The following is a 20461-nucleotide window of genomic DNA, read 5'->3' on the forward strand; positions in this document are numbered from 1 at the left end:
ATAAAAGCCCCTTTGATACCTGAAGCCTTCACGTAAACGAAAACCAATAACCCACAATTCACATGCTCCGCAATTCCAAGGCCAGCAGGGCCCAATGTCTGGCCTCCGGCATAACCCAGGCCAAAGAATCTCTCCCAGCCATTTCTGCATCCAGCCCTATAACCTGGCTGAGTTAGAGCAGATCAACCCAGTCCTGCAAGCCAAGGAAACAGATGAGTTTTGTAATCCCTGAAGGTCAACAGATCTGGAGGCATGAAGTGAGTTGCAAGATTGTGAATTCATTGCAGAAAAATCCCTGTTGGTTAAATCAGGGGCCTACTAGCTCAGATACCGTTGCTGGTCGTCGCTGTAGAGGTATCTCATGGAGAGAGAGCAGAATTTTCAACAGGAAGATCCCAAGCCATTTTGGGCTTTCTGGGTCAAAACCAATATCCTAAACTGCGCTGCTAATCAGCAGCCAGTGCTGACCTTGGAGCCCTGTCCTATGGGCCTAACTGTGATGCACGGCATATCAAGAGCGCAGCCACAATCTGCATTGACTTGACTTTATGAGCAGAGCTGAGCAAAAAATGGATTTTTTCAATTCAGGGGTTGATCCAAAAAATCTGAAAAAAAAAAAATTCATTTTGAGTCGAAGGATTTTTCATTTAATTTTGGGCTGGTTTTAGGTGTTTTTCACTTTTTTAATTAGCTAAATTTCAAAACAAATTGCCATTTTGAAATGAAAACTCAAAACGGTTCATTTCAAAGTAGTCAGAATGGAACAGTTTCAGGTGAAAAGTTGAAATGTTTTGTTTTGAAGTTGCGAAAAATGAACCATTTCAAGGTCTTCAAATTCTTTCCCCATTTTTTTCTGCCAAAACAATTTGCCGGATTAGATCCACTTTTTTTGAATAGTTTCGTTGTCTCAAAAATGCATTTTTCAGCAAATATATTATTCACCTAAAAAAAAATGTGGCCAGCTGTATTTATGAGGGTTCTTTAAGTTGTAACTCCATGAAAAGCACCTTGGATTGTGGTCATCTAGTTGTGACAAAGGCCAGGGTGACTGTAGCAAGTACCACATCCCAGAGGAAAGTCTGCTTCCATCAATAAAATCATATCTCCCCCAGCTCGTGCTGTCGCTGGGACAAGAGACCAGAATTAAACAGTTCTCTGGGCACCAGCCAGAGTCACCAAGGAACGTGGAAATAGGCTACCTTACAGGCTCTGCTTCCCAGCCGAAGGAGATGAAAAGGAAGGGTCGTAAACATTCGGATCAGACACAGGTAGCCTCTAAATCACAGGTAAATGGGAAATGTATTTAAACTTTGATAAAGAAAGCAAAATTTGTATCATGGATTGGACGTTGTCTAAAAGAAAGGAAACAAAGAAAAGGACAAAACAGACCTCCTGTAGTGCATAAGGGAGCATCCCTTTAACTAGTAGGTGAGCCCTCTAGTGGTGCTCACTGGTTTCTTTGTTTTAGAAGCTTCCAGGGACCAGCAGGAGCAGCAATGTGTATATAGCTGCACCTTGTCTTTGCATGTTCAGTGAACACAGTTAATTGGGACTAGAGCTGGGCGAATAATATTTTTTCTGGTTCACTGGAAATGCTGAAAAATTGAAAAACAATTGTTTTGTGTCAAATGCAAAACAACATTTTTCAAGATTTTTCGTGAATCAGAAAGTTGAAAACATTTCCATTGCAGATTGAACTAAACATTTTGTTTCATTTAAATTTTGAGCATTTTTAAATGTTTTTTAATTGTTAAAAATAAAATCAAAGTAAAGTTTGTTTCAGTCTGAAAAATGGAAACATTTTGTTATAAAAATGAAACACTTAATGTTTTATATATATTTTAAAGTTTTTTCAACTGAAACAATTTGGTAAAATCAACGTGAATTTGTTAAATATTTTGGTGTCACTGAATCTGCATGTTTTAACTGAAAATATGTTTAAGTAGAAAACGTTTGCTCAGCTCTATTTGAGGTCAGCTGTGTCCGGGGGAGGGTTCTCCATATTGTTGGTGTTGTGTAAAGCACAAAAGACACAATTCCCAACGTGGCTATAGCTTAACTATAGAGATGTCAGAAGGGTCTGTGGGAGGAAACTGCGGCTTAAAATATTTAGTAAATATCTGGAAAGGGGGCTAAGCAGGAAGGGAGCAAAATTTTGCAGAAGCCTGTGAAGAAAATGAGTGAGACCCAACCAAGCAAAGTGAATGGGAAACACCCTGGCAGGGGAATTCAGCGATGATTAACCCAAACTAATGCACATTAGAAAGAGCAATTTCAAATACTGATACAGCTTACAGGAGTTTATTGTAACTGTGCCACCTCAGAAAAAGTGGGTCCATTGTAGCTTAGTGAATACCTCTGCTCAAAGTGCAGCTGTGTTTAAAAAAAAGCAAATGAGAGGTTCAGATGCAGAAGGACAGGATGGAGAATTTTACAGAGACTGTTCTGATGCCTTTGTATAAATCAGTGGCGCTGCCCCATCTAGATACTGGGAGCACTGCTGGGTCAGCCCATCTCATGTGGGATATTGCAGAATTAGGGCAGGTCTACACATAAAACACGGAAGCTGTGCCACTGTAGCACTTCAATGAAGATGCTACTATGCCGACAGGAGAGCTTCTCCTGTCGGCTTAGTTCAGGGGTCAGCAACCTTTGGTTCCAATGGGAGCTGCAGGAAGTGGCGGTCAGCCTGCGTTACTTCGTGCAGCTCCCATTGGCCAGGAATGGCGAACCGCAGCCACTGGGAGCAGCGGGGCTCCGTGCCTGCGGACACTAAAGATAAACAAACTGTCTCATGGCCCGCCAGTGGCTTACCCTGATGGGCCGCGAGCCAAAGGTTGCTGGTCCCCACCTCTGTGAGATGCACCATAATTATGTCGATGAGAGAAGTTCTCCCGTCGACATAGCGCAGTCTACACAAGGGGTTAGGGTGTGGATTTTCACATCCCTGAAGGACTTAGTTATACTGATGTAAGTTTATAGTGTAGACCTGACCTTAGAGAGGTTCACAGAAGGGGGATGAGAATGACCAAGGACCTGGAAATACTCTTCTATGAAGAGAGTTTGAAAAGACTGGGGAGGTGGTTCCTTTAGCGAGGAGATGGATAAGAGGGCACGTGAGAAAAGCCTGCGCTGAGTGTTCTAGAGAAGGAAGATTGGTCACTTCTGTTCTCCCTGCCTCATAACAAAGGAACAAGACAATGTTCAATGAAACTGAAAGTGAGAAATTCAAAACTGAGCAAAGGAAATACTTATTCACACAATGTGTAATTAGCCGGTGGAACTCACTGTCACAATCTATCACCATAGCCAAAAGCTTAGCAGGATTCAAAGAAGAACTGGACTTTTATAAAGATAATGAAAATATCAGCTGTTACTTCAGATGTGGGCACAGTCTCCTGTTTCTGACAGTGCCAAGCACCAGGTACTTCAGGGGAAGGGATAAAAACCACCACAGTATCCCACGGGATATGTTGGATAATCTGCCTCCTATGCTAGAGTTCATCCTTGTCTCTGATAGCAAGAAATTAGCTTGATTCCTGTGGCAGTGAGTTCCACAGACTAATCACTCGTCTATTTGTTTTTGATCAGTTTTGAATTTTTCACCTTGCAGTTTCATTGCATGTTCCTTTGTGTTCTGGGATGGGGAGAACAGATGTGATCAATCTCCCTTCTCTAATCCGGTCAGAATTTTATAAATCAAGAGTCTCATAACTTTTACCATCAGGGCTTCCCCAGGATTCAAGACCAGCCCTCTGGCACCACAGTGAAAGCCAGATCCTCAAGATACCCATTTTACAGGGCTGTTTGCAATTCTCATTTTCAGTTAATGAAGAGATGACTCTCATGTAGGAGTGCCTTTCCTGCTGCACAGAGCAAGGCCAATGCTTCCTTCAGTCCCGGTTACACCGTAGGGCCATGCTGCTGTTAAGGGTCACAACTTTGGTGCTATAACTGATATGTTTTAAAATTTGCTTTTCAAAGACCCAGGTCCCTGGCAGCGCAGTGAGAGAGGGGGCTGTGCAGCTGAACATGAATCACTACACAGCAGGTAACCTTTCCATTATTTCAACACAAACTTGTTTATTTGTCCTTGGCCCAAAGCTCTTTGATATCATTCTCAATGATCCAGAAGAAAATACAGAATCTGATGATGTTCCCAGATGACACAATCAGTGAGTGGTGAATAGTGTTGGGGGCAGAGCAATTCCACAGAGCATTCGGGATCAGCTAGGCCCATGTAAACATGCATTTTAATACAGCCCAGGGTCAAGGTCCAGGAACCAAGAACATAGGCCACACTTGCCAAATGGGGGCTGTATCCTTAAAAGTAGGGCCTCTGGAAAGGACATAGGGGTTCTGTGGAAACCTACTGAACAGCAGCTCCCTGTGTGATGCTGTGCCTAAGGTGGCAATGCGATCCCTGGATATAGAAGCAGTGGAATATCGAGTAGGAGCAGAGAGGCGGTGCTATTTCTGTACATGGCATTAAAAAGATTATTACTGGAGTCTGTGGCAGGTCTACACTACAGACTTACAGCAGTGATGCAGCTGGGCTGCTGTAGTGCTTCTGGTGAAGACACACTAAGTGACTGGAAAGATCCCTCCCATCTGCTTCATAACCCCACCTCCGCCAGAGGCAATAGCTATGCCAGTCGGAGCTTTCCTGCCGACATAGGGCTCGCTGTCTACACTGGCACTTAGGTCAGTATAACTATGTCGCTTGGAGGTGTGGATTATACATACCCCTAAGTGACCATGTAGTGAGAGACTCAGAAGCTCAGTCTATTTAGTTCATCCCAAAGAAGGTTAAGAGGTGACTTGCTTTCATGATCTACAAATACCTACATAGGAAGGAGATTTCTGATAGTGGACAGATCTTAAATCTAGCAGACGTAGGCGGAACATGACTCAGTGCCTGAGAGCTGAAGCTAGAAGAATACAGCCTGAAAATAAGAGGCCAATGTTTAACAGAGAGGGGAGTCATTGGAACAACTCACCTAGGGAACATGGTAGATTCTCCATCACTTGGAGTCTGGTCCCTGCTGGTGTTCAGATCTGTGAATCTATGATTTAAAAATCTGCCCAGTTTTTCTGTAAAGTCTGTTGAGCTGAAACATTTCTCCTTGTGGGCACAAGAAGCCGTCGCTGTGTGTGCAGTCTCGCCGACACATGGCTGCAGCCTGGTTCTTACATGGACATCCATGAATATGGGGCCTAGCAACTGGTGCCCATAGGAAGGGGATCTCTGTTTACAGAGCAAGGCAGCTGGTCTCCGGTGGCCTCAGGCGTGGTGCGGGGAGGCATCTAGATCATGCCGTGTACCAAGAGGTTCAGCACTAACAGCTCCTTCCCAGCTCTTCTCGTGAGGATGCCCACCTTGATGGTGCTAAGGGATCTGTTCTTCCAAACCCTCCCTGTCTCTCAGTGACTCCTGCTCTGTCCGTCTGCTCCCCAACCGAATTTTAGCTTTAGCTGAGAGTGGGAACAAAATATTTTAATGGGACTTTTTTTCTTCAGTTTTACCATAATGAAAGAAAACTTTATCTGCTGCAAATGTGACAGGAGCCAACACATTGGGGATTTAACTGGGGCCTTCCAGAGCTAAACGCACGTGCTGCTACAGCTTGAGCTACACAGCTAACTGCCTGAATGGGGCTACAACAGGCCCATATCCTCTGTGGATCAGGCACAAATGGGGGCCTGTCTCTCACACTCCCCCACTAGCTAAAGAAATGGAGTTGGGTGAAGGGCAACAGGATGATTGGAGCAGCAGATGGCAAATGCATTCTACTGACTGCATGTGAGCTAAGGTGTAACAAAAGTATTCTGAGGCACTTTGATCTGTGGCCAGGCCCCGTTTTTGTCATGAACATGCAACTTCTGAGGTGTAAATGTTGTAAATTTGAAGTTTCTTTCCTTTGTTTTCAACGTGTGAAACTTTTCCTCACCCTTTGCAAGTTTAACTGAAAGCTCTTTACTTTATAAAAATTGCAGATCGTGAGGGAAACAAAGAGGCCTCGGCATCGGAGGAGAGGTTTGTGGCATGGTTCAGAAATGGATGTTGTGACGCAGACTCAGTGCAAATAAGAGTGTAAAAGAAGCAGATGTTGTATTAGGGATTTTGCTTGAAATCAAGGAAGCTTGAGACCTGAGAGTTAAGTGTTATGCAGGGAGCTCTTGCTGTGCTGTTATTGTTACTCTAGCCAGCTTTGATCTAACCCTAATCCTAGCTATATCAAAACTAGCTTGGGGACCCCTACACGAGCTGCAATCGCACCTCTTGATTGCAGCGTAGACATATTCTCTGTCTTCCTTTTGTGCAGCACCCAGCACAATGGGACCCTGATCCCTAGCTGAGGCATCTGGGTGCTACCATAACATAAACAACAAGGAGTCTGATGGCACCTTAAAGACTAACAGATTTATTTGGGCATAAGCTTTTGTGGGTTAAAAAAACAGACTCCTTGTTGTTTTTGTGGATACAGACTAACATGGCTACCCCCTGATACTTCATAACATAAATGACAGGTTTCAGAGTAGCAGCCGTGTTAGTCTGTATCCCCAAAAAGAACAGGAGGACTTGTGGCACCTTAGAGACTAACAAATGTATTTGAGCATAAGCTTTCGTGGGCTACAGCCCACTTCATCGGATGCATAGAATGGAACATATAGTGAGGAGATATAGTTCTGGTAGCATGTGTAGGAGAGCTTTGATGTAACCCATAGAAATGTTATGGGGGCACCAAGAGCCAATCTGCAGTTAAGCTATATTCACTTTTTGAGTTAAAGTAGAGCTTCAGGGCCTGATTGTCCATGACCTTACCCCTTGTGTACTCATTTACCGCTGTGTACACTGAGTGCAGAATAGGTAGGACATGCTCCCGTGCCCATCTGCTGTCCTTTTCCACCTGCTTTGCACTTTCAGAAGAAGACAGAAGACAGGTTCCTTACCTTAGAAAGGAGACCTGGAAGAGGGGCACGGTGAAAGTATATAAAATACATATACGGTGGAAGGTTTATTCTCCCAGATGGGGAACTGAGCCACAGGGTATTATTATTTACTACAGTAGTACATAGGGACCAACCAAAGTTGGGCTCCTTTGTGCTACACAGATAGAGACAGGCCCTGCCCCAAAGGGCTCGTAATTTAAGTAGATAGGACAGGGGATGAGTTGGGATGTAACGTACAGCAGAGAGATAGTTGGCAAATGTCACGTTAGTGCCACGTGTTTTTGTTTGGGGTAGGTTTTGTTTGGAGGTGATTACTAAGAAGGCTAAGGGGGTAAGGGAGGGCAGGGGCAGATGGAATCTCTTGCCTAAAGGTATGCAGGATCTGAACCCAGATCCCCTAAGTCCCACTTCCCTGCCTTAACTCCAAATCATCTCACCTCTCTTTTTGGCAGAGTTGGGGAGAGGGGAGGGGTCTAGATGCTGAGGGTTTTCATGCCTGGGGGGCTGCGTGGAAGACGGCACAGAGATGATCTTATGCCATTTTCATTTTTTTCTAGCATTTTATTGGAGACTTATTTTCCAAACACGAGTTGCGCAGGGAAGGACACAATGACTCTGGAGTTTGTTGTTGTATGGTCTAAAAATGTTGCATTTGATGAAAATCTTAACAAGATTGTTGTTGCAGCCTACAATGGTCCCAGGAGATACCAAGAAATTGCTAGGATGAAAAAAAGGTAAAACGATGCCAGAGCTGGATTACACTGATCTTTCTTGGTGGGGGGAAGAATGTGATAATGAGACACATTTCAGGCAGCAGGTGGGGAAATCCCACAGGTAAAGTCACCACTGGCCTGTAGAAACCAACTTGCACTGGGAATGTTACTCCATTACTCAGGAGGGGCAGCCATGGTGAAATCCAAGGGCAGAATCAAATGTCCACCACCACTGCTCCATTTGGCACCCCTGTGGGGGGAGACATTGGCAACTGTCATCTCTCTGTTCCCCCACTCCTAGGAGCAGTCCTGCGGTGGCTTGGCCCCGGCACAATTTAGGGCAGCTCTAACTTGTGTGGACTGGAACAACCAGCCTGGGATTGCTGGGGAGCAAAATGACCTGCCACACCCCCTTTAATGTCCACTATGGGTAGGTCCAGGAGTCAAAATGGAGTGGCACAGAGCCAGTTATGACTGCTAGCTATATCCCTGCAGCAGGGGTAGAGGTGTATCCATCTCCTGTGCGCCATAGGAGGAGTGTAAGAGCCAACACGCTGGGACTGAACCAGGGAACCTCCGGAATGAAAAGCCCATGCTGCTACAGCTTGAACTAACACCTCATAGCCGGGGGCTGCAGCAGTCTCGTTTCCTGTGTGGATTGGCACAGAGGGGACTCTAACACTCGTTCAGCAGAGGGTTATACAGCAGGAAGAAGATGGGGGCTGAGGATTTGGCCTCTATATAATCCACTGATCTGAAGCCAACATTTTCCAAGATGGCTCTGGAGCGCGAGTGCCTCAGTTGCTGTGGGGTGGGCTTAGCCTGAGGCCCGTAGGCCCTGATATTCAGAGGTGCTGCACACCCACATTACCCCTAATTACCGTCAGTGGGGGCTGCAGGGGATCGTACCCTGCCCTGTAAATCAGGCCCAAACTGCCTGAAGTCAGCTCTGCTTCCCCCCAAACTGAAGCACTTGTAATCAGTGGCCGTGGCTGACAACTTTGGCCTAGGTGGTTAATCAAGGTGACATGTCAAACCCGGTGGGAAAGGCAGAATCCAGGAAATATGATGTTTTGAGGGAAATTAATGCAATTACGTAGGGGTGAGGTAGATTCTCCATCACTGGGCATCTCTTTCTCAAAGCTTCACTTTAGCTCACCCAAAAGTTTTTGGGCTGGATGCAGGAATCGCTGGGTGAGATTCTCTGGTCTGGGTTAAGCAGGAAGCCAGGCTGATGGGCACAATGCTCTGACATCTACGAATCTGTGTGGTTTCAAAGTAACAGCCGTGTTAGTCTGTATCTGCAAAAAGAACAGGAGTACTTGTGGCACCTTAGAGACTAACAAATTTATTTCAGCCTAAGCTTTCGTGGGCTACAGCTCACTTCTTCTGATGCATAGAATGGAACACACAGACCGAAGATATTTATACATACAGAGAACATGAAAAGGTGGAAGTACGCATATCAACTTTTCATGTTCTCTGTATGCATAAATATCTTCGGTCTGTGTGTTCCATTCTATGCATCCGAAGAAGTGAGCTGTAGCCCACGAAAGCTTAGGCTGAAATAAATTTGTTAGTCTCTAAGGTGCCACAAGTACTCCTGTTCTTTTTGCGAATCTGTGAGGGTTACTTTTAACAGCTTGACCCCTAAGCACTATATCTCTTGTCCAATTGCACACGGTTGATAAGGAAGGTTTTGGCAGAAGTGCCAAACATCCACCTCCAATGTGAGAGGGAGACCACACGAGAAAGAAATAGCAGCAGCAATCTTGCAATATCGCCATCACCAGGCTTTAAAGAATCATGAATACAGGCCTGTTGGAATTGTTATATATGCAGGGTGTTACCACGATACTAATTTAACCATAAATTCCTTTATTCAATCCAAATACCAAATGGTACCTATACGATTCCTCTAAACATGCCTTAAAAGCCTAAATAATAGGAAATGTACTATATCCAAATACTAATGAAACATTTATAAGCATTTGATCAAGATACTTACAAATGGGCTAAACCCAGGGGTGCTTAGCCCCATATTGGTCAGCTCCCGTTTGGTCAGGCAGGTGTTAGCAATGAGCCCTTCAAGAGTTTACTTTTTTATACCCTGTAAAAAACATGTGATGTCATTGGCCATTAGCCGACATTAGCTAAGGCCAGATGAAGCAGTTTTTTAAATAAGACATAAAACAAACGCATGTAGCCAGTTATTTATTGCACATGGTACTCAATTAACTGTTTTATTTCTCTGACTTCAGCCCAAACCTTAAATAAGATAACAATGGCATTTTAAAGAGTCAGCTGGAAGTTTTATGTGATGACTCTTCTTTCTCGTGATCTCGTTTTTTGTCACATACTTTGGGCCCATTGCTTATGCTAATATCCCAACTCAACTAAAAGCCATTGTTCCTCCAAGGCCCCACAAAATCTTAAAATTGGCTTAAAAGTCATGAGATGTAAAAACATGTTAAATCTGGAGTTTCTTTCTGTTGGCTTCTGGTGCCGGGGCATTTAGCATCAGCATTGTCAAGCTTTTCTCAGTAACTGTGAGGGCTAGAAACTTACTTTAAAAAAAGAAAGAAAAGAAAGCGGAGGTTCTCAGCTAATAAATAATGAGAAAGGCCTCAAAAATCACAAGATTAGCTTAAAACTTGTGAGATTTTTACAAAATAAATGCCATTGGTTCATTTTATTTATCTTCTGGTTCCTGAGCCTTTACAGGGCTCTCAGTCACATTTTCAAGCTTTTCTCTGCAGTCGTGAGGGCTAGAATCTACTTTTTGTTTTAATGAGAGCTGAGAGTCTCAGTTTGCAGTAACATTCTGAGTGCTGGTAACTCTGGTCTTGTCGCCCTGACCTCACTGCAGAACTGAGGCCTGATTTGAGTTTGATCATGATCCCACTGAGGGCAAGGGGAGGTTGCTATTGACTTTGATTTAAAGTAAACTCTTCATTTAAAATACACAAATATATTTTATTTGATTTAAAATATTATTTTATTTAATATTATTTAAATAATTAATATTACATATTAAATAATCAATTATATTAATTAAATAATTAATATTATATAATATATTTACTATTTATTTTATTTAAAATAAACTCTTTATGATTTAAAATGAACAGCCAACTCTTCTGTTTTGTTTTAATTTCCTAGGTTCGAGAATAACTACGGGCTCCTTGTCGTAGGCCAAGCAACAATTCCTGTTTTGGATCTACAAAGCAGACAACCCATCTATTATAAATATGGGGTTATTGACATCTACAGTGGTACAAGAGCTATTCAGTTAGAGCATATTTATATAACAACCCACAGAAATGAAAAGGCTGAGTTCCACCGAGTTCTAGCTGTGCCCGAATCGGCCATCAAAGCAGGAGGTAAGAATCACATTTAGCCCTGTGGAAAATGATGATGGAAGGTGCAGCCTTGCAGACTCTCCAAGTATTAGTACAAGTGAGTCTGATTGTAATGTCGTTGACTTCAGTGGAATCATTTCTGATTTACAGCGGCATGAGAATCAGGCTGATAAATGGAAAACGTGGGTAGCTTGCCAGTGTGTGCAGTGAGAGTTCTAGCACAGAATCTCCATGGTCATTGCTGGGCGTCACTTAGACTGTGAGCTCTTTGGGGCAGGGGACTATAATAACTGGGATCCTGGTCCATGCCTGAAACTGTCAGGTGCTTCTACAACATAAATAATTAGAACTGGTTGGAAAATGGGTCTTTTGCTTTAAGGACAAATTTGATTTTTCATATATTATTTGCTGAAATCTGAAAAATGTGGGCGTGTCAGTCATAAATGTTCAGTTTTCAAGGTTTGGGTTTTCCAATGAAAATTTAAAAAAATCAAGGAAATAGGACATTATCAGTGCAGGTTTTTGTGTGGTTGACAAGCTAATTTCACATAGAAAATGAATGAAAATGGAATAAATAATGAATGATACTGTTCCTTTTAAATGTAGCCCATAATTAGGAGGGATCGGGAAAATATTTTGGTTTGGGGAGCTACCGTACCTCTCAGACATCCCAGGTGCATGTGGGGAATGTGCCCAATCCTTTGTGTAAGGGGTTTTTCTAAAAGCTGTAAAAGTCACAGGTTTAGGAATATTTCAGGGACGTTCTCTGGCCTGTGTTATACAGGAGATCAGACTAGATGATCACAGTGGTCCCTTTCAGCCTTGGAATCTATGAATCTACACACCTTCATGAGCTGCAGCATATCCCTTCCTTTGTGTTAGTCTGATAATGCCAGCTGGGACATGGGAAGGAGATGGAACTATGGCCTGGCTATCTCCTCTAGACTCAAGTCCAGTGCTGGTATTCGCACTGTCCAGTTCTGGTGTCTGCACTTCCAAAAGGACTTTGATCAATTGGTGAGGGCTCAGAGAAGAGCTACAAGAACAATTCAAGGTCTGGGAAAACTTGCCTTAGAATGAGAGATTGAAGGAGCTTGATGTTATTTTGTTTATCCAAGAGAAGGTTAAGAGGTGACACGTTCCTGGTCTACGAGCACCTATGGGAGGAAGAGATTTCTGAGAGGAGAGGGCGGTTTGATCTCACAAACAAAGGCAGAGTGAGAGCCAATGGCTGGGAGCTGGTGGGAGACAAATTCAGGCTGGAAATAAGGGGCCTCTGTTTACCAGGGAGGGGAATGAACCACTGGAACAGATCCCCTAGGGACAGGGTGGATTCTCCCTCACAAGGAGTCTGTCAGTGGAGATGGGGCATCTCTTTATCAAAGCTCCACTCTAGCTCAGCCACAAGTTACTGGGACAGATGCAGGAATTACAGTGAGGTTAACTTCTTTTCCAGGAAAGATAATGGAACAAATAATTAAGGAATCCATTTGCAACCATCTAGAAGATAATAAGGTGATAAGCAATAGTCAGCATGGATTTGTCAAGAACAAATCGTGTCAAACCAACCTAACAGCTTTCCTTGACAGGGTAACAAGCCTTGTGGGTAGGGGGGAAGTGGTAGATGTGGTATATCTAGACTTTAGTAAGGCTTTTGGTACAGTCTTGCATGACCTTCTCATTAAGAAACGAGGGAAATACAACCTAGATGGAGCTACTATAAGATGGGTGCATAACTGGTTGGAAAACCGTTCCCAGAGAGTAGTTATCAATGGTTCACAGTCATGCTGGAAGGGCATAACGAGTGGGGTTCTGCAGGGATCAGTTCTGGGTCCGGTTCTTTCAATGTCTTCATCAATGATTTAGATAATGGCATAGAGAGTATGCTTATAAAGTTTGCAGATGATACTAAGCTGGGAGGATTGCAAGTGCTTTGGAATATATGATTATAATTCAAAACAATCTGGACAAACTGGAGAAATGGTCTGAGGTAAATAGGATGAAATTCAATAAGGACAAATGCAAAGTACTCCACTTAGGAAGGAACAATCAGTTGCACACATACAGAATGGGAAATGACTGCCTAGAAAGGAGTTCTGCAGAAAGGGATCTAGGGGTCATAGTGGACCACAAGCTAAATATGAGTCAGGAGTGTAACGCTGTTGCAAAAAAAGCAAATATCATTCTGGGATGTATTAACAGGAGTGTTGAAAGCAAGACACGAGAAGTAATTCTTCCACTCTACTCCGCGCTGATTAGGCCTCAACTGTAGTATTGTGTTCAGTTCTGGGCACCACATTTCAGGAAAGATGTGGACAAATTGGAGAAAGTCCAGAGAAGAGCAACAAAAATGATTAAAGGTCTAGAAAAACATGACCTACGAGGGAAGGTTGAAACAACTGGGTTTGTTTAGTCTGGAAAAGAGAAGACTGAGAGGGGACATGATAATAGTTATCAAGCATGTAAAATGATGTTACAAGGAGGAGGGAGAAAAATTATTCTCCTTAACCTCTGCTGATAGGACAAGAAGCAATGGGCTTAAATTGCAGCAAGGGAGGTTTAGGTTGGACATTAGGGAAAACTTCCTAACTGTCCGGGTGGTTGAGCACTGGAATAAATTGCCTAGGGAGGTTGTGGAATCTCCATCATTGGAGATTTTTAAGAGCAGGTTTGACAGACACCTGTCAGGGATGGTCTAGATGGTGATTGGTCCTGCCAGGAGTGCAGGGGACTGAACTTGATGGCCTCTTGAGGTTCCTTCCAGTCCTGTGTTTCTATGATTTCTATGAATCACTGGTGGGAGATTCTCTGGCCTGGGTTAGGCAAGAGACTAGGCTGGATGGACACAAAGAGCCTTGCTGGCCTCAGACTCTATTAACTGAATGGCACAAGCAGCACTGTCAAATGGAAAATGAAACCATTAACCCTCTGACATATTGTGGACTGCTTGGTCCCGCAAACTGCCGCCTTTGGAAGTTTGAAGGTTTACAAACATTTATTTGAAGGTTTGCAAATGTTTGTTTCTCACTAGGAGTGTGGACCCAATTTGATGATATCTGTCAGTCCCGGTCTGGCTCTGTATCGATAGGAAAGTCCAAAAAGACTGCTAGTGAGTTTATCCTGCAGTTCCTGGAAGATGAGCTTCTCAAAGACCTTTCTCATGGGAAGGATCTTGGTGATGTGGAAAGAAAGCTTGACAGCTTCAAGGAGTGCTTCAAAACCAGCAGCATCGGGGATGCAGAGCAAAAAATAAGTGATCTCAAAACTGACATTGACGAGTTAAAGGTAAGTGACCAAGGCCCATCTCTCATGGCAGCTCCACAATGGTTGGAAAGGCCCCCATTGAACCTCTCTGGAGCTAGCTCTACCTCCACATGGTGCATTGACAATGATCAGAGAATCATTAAAAACTGAGCATTATATTTCCTGCACTTTTCCTCTCCATCCTTGTGCCCTGCTCCAAAGCCCATTGGAGTTATGGGAGTCTTTCCATTGACTTTCCATTGGTTTTGATGAGATCCTAACAGCCCAGTCTAACTCCTGTTGAATGGAAGGATTTCCATCTGCTTTAAGGGGAGCTGGATTGGGCTGCTACCAGGATCATTTCACCAGCTTTGGACGTGATCTCCAGAGTTTATTCTTGTACGCTGGATCCTACAAGCGGCCTCTGTAAAAGGCAGGCTGGCTTTAGATTTGGTGAAATCTCATTCATCATGGCAAGGGCTGCAGATGTGTCATGACATTGTTTATCAGAAATCACAGAGCAGTCATGGTACATTTTGTGAAAGTCACAGGGTTGGTGTCTGCTCCATGAATTTGGATAAACGATGCCCTGGTAAATGCGGGGGCATTGACCACCCACAGCAGCGCCCTCTGCCCCAGCACCACAACCCTAACCTCAGCTTGGGGAGAGCGAGCCTGCCCTGCACCCCGCCCAGGCACAGGCAGTGGCAGCTCCTGTGTCCTGGGGGGCTGGGCCCGGTTCCCCACTCTGGGCGTTGTGACCTGGCCCATGGGGTTGTAGCACCACTTGCTCAGGTTTGGCCCTGCCACCTCTCCGTCACATGCTGCCGTCAGCACCAGGCCTAGAGCCTTCCTTCAGGAAGTCATCGACAAACTGAGAAATCACAGTATCTGTGACTTTTTCTGCAGCATGACAAACCTGCAGCCCTAATTATGGCCCAATACCTAAACCTCTTCAGGCAGAGACCGTCTGTTGTGTCACTTGCTCTTTACACAATAACAATATGAAGAAACCAGACAGGCACAGCCGGGTCCCAAATAACCATGTTTACTAACTATACACAGATACACCAGGCTCAGCTACACACACATGGCTGCTCTGACTAGTTTCTGGGGGTTTCTACACAGTGAGCACCACTAGATGGCTCTCCGACTGTTTAAAGCAGTGCTTTTCAAACTGGGGTATGGGGTACATGAGCTCTCATCGGGGGGTACGCAAGAAAAATCCTGTAATGGCGGACAATGGCATTATATTTAGTATAAAGGTTTTCAAACTGTGGCATGTACCCTCCCTAGGGGAGTGCGGAGGAAAGTTCAGGGGAGGCAAGTGGTGACACCAGGTGGCTCGGGCCAGTCCCATGTCACCTCCACCCCCTGACTCACCTCAGTGGGCCACCCAGCCTGTCTGGGTTGGGGGGGCGCAACCAAAAATTGTAATTCAAAGAAGGGGCTCAGCTTTTTGAGGGGGTGGAGAGGAGTGGGTGAGAGGGGGTCTTGAGGAAGAGGTGGAAAGGAGCAAGCAGTTGGTAGGGGGACCTCAGGAAGCAGGGCCACAGTCCAGGTTCCGGTGCCCCCCCACTTCTAGGGAGCTCCCGGCGCTTGCGTGTAAGCCTCCCCAAACGGAAGTCTCACACACCACCTATGACCTTTCCACATGCTATAAACTTCATCCGGAGCCTTGATGCAGTGTGCGGAGCAGCACCATTTCTGTCAGTTCTGTAACAGTTCATTCTTCTTCGAGTATTGTCCCTACGGGTGCTCCAGTAGGTGTGTGTGTGTGCCCCTCTGCTGTCGCCTGGAGAATTTCAATAACAGTCCATTCCACCCGTGCCCGCATGGCTCCCCGCCTGCTTGGACATTTCTCCCTCAGTTCCTTCTCAACTGCGCTAGGCTAGAGAGATGGCACTGAGAGCTGTCCATTCACGGATCGGATCGTTACTTCCTGAGAGTTTTGAAAATTTTTGCTTCTTTTGAAGCCACTTTTCTTTTAGTACTTGTTAGTTTTTAGTTGGCCAAGAAAGAAAGGGTTTGCCTCCCGCCAACCCCGGTGGGGAGAGTCTCCCCTGGACAGGGGTATGCCTGGCTTTCCACTCTTCAAAAAGTGTCTTAGCTGCAAAGAATCCATCCCAGTAAAGGACGGGCACTCGCAGTGTATTCACTGCCTTGGGAGGAAGCACAATCCACAAAAGTGTGGTTGGTGCCAGCAGCTAAAAAGCTCGTCCCGGGATAGAAAGTTGAGACTAAAACTCGTGCGCATGGAGTCTGCCCTTCAACCCCTGGAGTCCTAGCATGAGCTATCACCACAACCTTCTACGTCAAAGGCAGATGATCCCAAGGAGATGAGCCACTCGCTAAAGACCGGTAAGCAGAAGAAGTCTGAGAGTCCCTGTAGCGAGCCCAGATTGAGCTGGAAATGATCTCCGGCCCTGTCAATATTGTCGGTACCGACGGCATCAAAGCCGCCAAGAGTCGGTACCCAGGGTACGCATGGCACTCAGCCAACAGAGACAGTCGGAAAGCCCAAAGACCCAGAAACATAGATGACCTGCCCTGGGGAAGGCTACGTCAATGAGATCATCAGCACCAGCACCGACCGCAGGGCACTTACGGATCATACAACCACATCCACGTCTCCAGCTCCCTCGGTGCAAGCTCCTTGGCTCCAGCAGCCATTGGCACAAATACCGATACTACCTGCTGTTGAAATTCTCTGATCGACAGGGCAAAGGTGCACACACACCTACAGTGGAGCACCCATAGGGACACACATCTTGAAGAACCATCATTACTGCACAAGGTGAGTAACTTTTTCTTCAGGGGCTGTAACGCTGTCATTGTGTTTGGAAAGAATCTATAGTAATAACTGAGCGTTCCCAGAATGGAACGTAGCTGTGACACATTTTGTGGTTGGGGAGGTGGCGGTGCTTATGGATAAGCTTTGGCTTTATTTAGTGATTTATGCAAACTGTCTTTGTCAATGGTATGGCCACAATCTGCATCTGAGGCTTTGGAAATTTCACATTTTCCCTGGTTTGCTCTAAAACCATTCTCAGCCAGCCTCGCTTCCCAGCTGTCTGGAGTTTCTCATGGGTTCTACGGGACCACTGTAATCATCTGGGCTGATCTGCTGTATAACACATGCCATAGAATTTCCCTGAATTAGTTCCTGTTTGAACTACAGCAGAGCTGTTTTTGAAAAACATCCAACCTTGATTGAAAAATTGCCAGGGATGGATAATCCACCACATCCCTGGGTAAACTGTTCCAAAATAATTTAAATGCTCCCATGGCCAAGTAACAGGGAATGAATGCCCTGTAATACCTGCTCTGTGGCTCACTGTCAAGTAGTGAATGGGATTGTTACTCTAAAACAGTCTCTCACTACATGGATTTTTCACACCCCTGAGTGAATAGGTAGGTCAATGCAATGGGTTGCTGCTCACCTCTCTGGTTGGGAGTGTGTCTGCAGCTCTCTCAGGTTGTGCTGCTCTTCAGTGACTCAGCCCTTTGGCCAAGTCAGACAGTCTGTATGTGAAACAACACAAACCCTTTCCAGGGTAAACAGTCCCACAGGGGCCTATCACAGTACCCCTCGATTGGTGTGTCTCTTCCTGTAACCCTCCCTGGGCTCAGGTCCTTTATTCAGTCAGTCCCACAGGGGCCTATCACAGTTACCCCTCCATTGGAATGTCTCTATAGCCCTCCCTGGGCTCAGTCTTTAACCAGTCCCAGCCCTGGTATGGGACCGTGCCCCCAGGGCTTTTTCTCCCTGGAGACTCTTCTGGCCCCTCTTCCAAGAGGGCTGAATTAACTCCCCTCTCTGGGGTTAGGCCGCTCCACCTGAGGCTGGGGCTGGGGGGGGGCAGGGGAGACACCTGGGGCCTGCCTACTACTCTAAGCCTCAGTCTAGGGACCCTACAAGTAGCACATGTGCTGGCTGCACCCCTCTAACTAATTGCTGTTGTTTCCCTGGGCCACTTCCCCATGGCCCTGCTTGCCTAAGTCCCAGCGAGCCAGGAGCACCTTCCTTGCTTCCCCGGTCTGTGCCAGCACACTGAACTCACTCTGGCCCTGCAGCTCCTTTTATGTGGAACTGCTGGGCCCTGATTGGCTACTCCCTACAGCCTCTTTCTGATTGGCTGCATCCCATGCAGCTGCTCTAGGCATCCTGGAGGACTCAACTTCACTGCTCCTTTCTGAGATGGGGTGTGGTAGGACCGCAAAGCCTCCATCAATGGGCCTCCAGGCCTAATACACTGCATCACAGTCAAAATAAGTTTTCGGTTTGGACCAGGCCGTAGTAATCAAGATGGGGGTTCCATTGTGTTGAGCACTGCACAAACACTGCAATTGAAATTGAGGCCCTGTTACCCCAGGCACTGCACAGACAGACAGTGACCAAGATTGGGGCCCAGTCACACCAAGTGTTGCACAGACACACAGTGATCAAGTTTGGGCCCTGACGCACTAGGTGCTGCACAGTCACATACTCAAGAATAATCCCTGCCATGAAGAGCTTACAATCTAAATAGAAAATGTTGAGAGATTAACTGACTTGACCAAGATCACACAGGGAGTCTGTGGCAAAGGGAAGAACGGAATATGAGTCTCCTGAATGCCAGGGTAGTGCTTTCAGCCTCAAGGCTACCTTTCCACTCTGTGAGTAATGGCAAATACCTCCTCCATCATCCATCCCCATCCACTGGCTAATGCAGCTGAGATGATGCTGGGAGAACTTTATTTCAGGCATGTCTGACACTTCCGGTAAAATGTACAACATTGTTACTGTGTTTGTCTAGGTGTATGATTACATCCGCAAATTCATTGAAAATGTACTCGGAAAACCCAGATTTCGGCATCCTACCATTTCAGCGATGGATGTTCTCCTCTTTGCGTTATGCACAGTAGTTCACCACAATATCTGTATAAGTGCAGAAGCCATGAGCAAGATTGAACAAATGGCCCAAAATGTTGACTCACAGAAAGACAAATTCATGAACCTGAAAGAACCAAGAAAAAGGTAATATCTATCCAATTCTCTCGCTATTTGTAATGCATTTGCTTGAACTCTGCCTATGGTTTTAAAGGTAACATATTCCCTTCCCTTTAAATGCTGTGAACTGACATGTTTGCAGAGCACACAGATCAAAAAGTAGGAGACTTAATTATTTATGGGTTTTCATTATGTATAATAGAGGCTCAGCATGGGATCACCCTCTTCAAGGTTAACCCTAGGGTGACAATTACTATAATGTATTATTTGTACTGCAGTAGCACATAGAAACTGTGATCCCAATCAGCAAGATCAAATTTAGGGGCTGCTGTGTGGCAGGTAATGAGAGTCCTACCCCTCTTCTAATGTTAGGCAGATGGAAACCTAGTCTAGCCATCAGATCTGACAGCCTTAAAGTCAATGGGAGCAGAGGGTTAGTGTTTCCAAGGAACAGGTCTCAAGTTGGCTCACAGACGCTGACTTCTAATTTTCCCTGGGGTGCTCAAACCCCACTCAGCCCCAGACCCCGCCCCAATTCCACCCCTTCTCCCAACCCCCATCCTGCCCCGCCTCTTCTCACCCCCGCTCCACCCCGGCCCTGCCCCCACTCCACCCCTTCCCCCAAGGCCCCACCTCTTTCTGCCCCTCCCCAGAGCACGCCCCATTCCCGCTCCTCCCCCTATCGAACAGCTGTTCCGTGGCATACAGAATGCACTGGAAGGGAGGGGGAGGACTTGATTGGCAGGGACCACAGGTGGGCGGGAGTGGGGTGGATGGGGGGAGCTTAGCTGCCGGTGGGTGCCAAGCACCCGCTTATCTTTTTTTCCATGGGTGCGCCATCCCTGGAGCACCCCCGGAGTCGGCGCCTATGAGCTGACTGCTAGTGGTACTACCTCCGGATGGGTAAGAGCTCTGGCAGAGCTGCCCCATCTGCATGGAGGTGATTGAAACAAAACATCCCAAACTTCAGTTTTCTGTGATGGTCTTAGGTGCTGGACTCTTGAACCTGTGGTTTGTAGAATGCCCATTGAATCCCCGGAAGATGGATATACAGATGTGAGGGGGGAACATCTGCCAGCTCTCAAGCTACCACAATCTTAGTATCAGAAAACAGAATTTACAAAGCAGGACAAAAAGTCAACATCCTGAAAATTTTCATGCAATGAAAAGTTCTGAACATTTTCTATTGGGAAAAC

General features: G+C 45.6%; 1 protein-coding gene across 1 annotated transcript in view; it reads left to right on the forward strand.

The window, feature by feature from the left end:
• The window catches only part of LOC135877942 (E3 ubiquitin-protein ligase rnf213-alpha-like), a 156507-nt gene that overhangs the window by 20716 nt on the left and 115330 nt on the right, over positions 1-20461 (forward strand). Inside the window, exons 9-15 of the mRNA XM_065403464.1 lie at positions 1113-1286; positions 3985-4051; positions 5998-6037; positions 7512-7688; positions 10830-11050; positions 14061-14314; positions 19072-19292. Of these exons, the coding sequence (XP_065259536.1) occupies positions 1113-1286; positions 3985-4051; positions 5998-6037; positions 7512-7688; positions 10830-11050; positions 14061-14314; positions 19072-19292 (1154 nt within the window). The remainder of the gene's footprint in view (positions 1-1112; positions 1287-3984; positions 4052-5997; positions 6038-7511; positions 7689-10829; positions 11051-14060; positions 14315-19071; positions 19293-20461) is intronic.

This window comes from Emys orbicularis, chromosome 4, assembly GCF_028017835.1.
Source record: "Emys orbicularis isolate rEmyOrb1 chromosome 4, rEmyOrb1.hap1, whole genome shotgun sequence".
Lineage (NCBI taxonomy): Eukaryota > Metazoa > Chordata > Testudines > Emydidae > Emys > Emys orbicularis.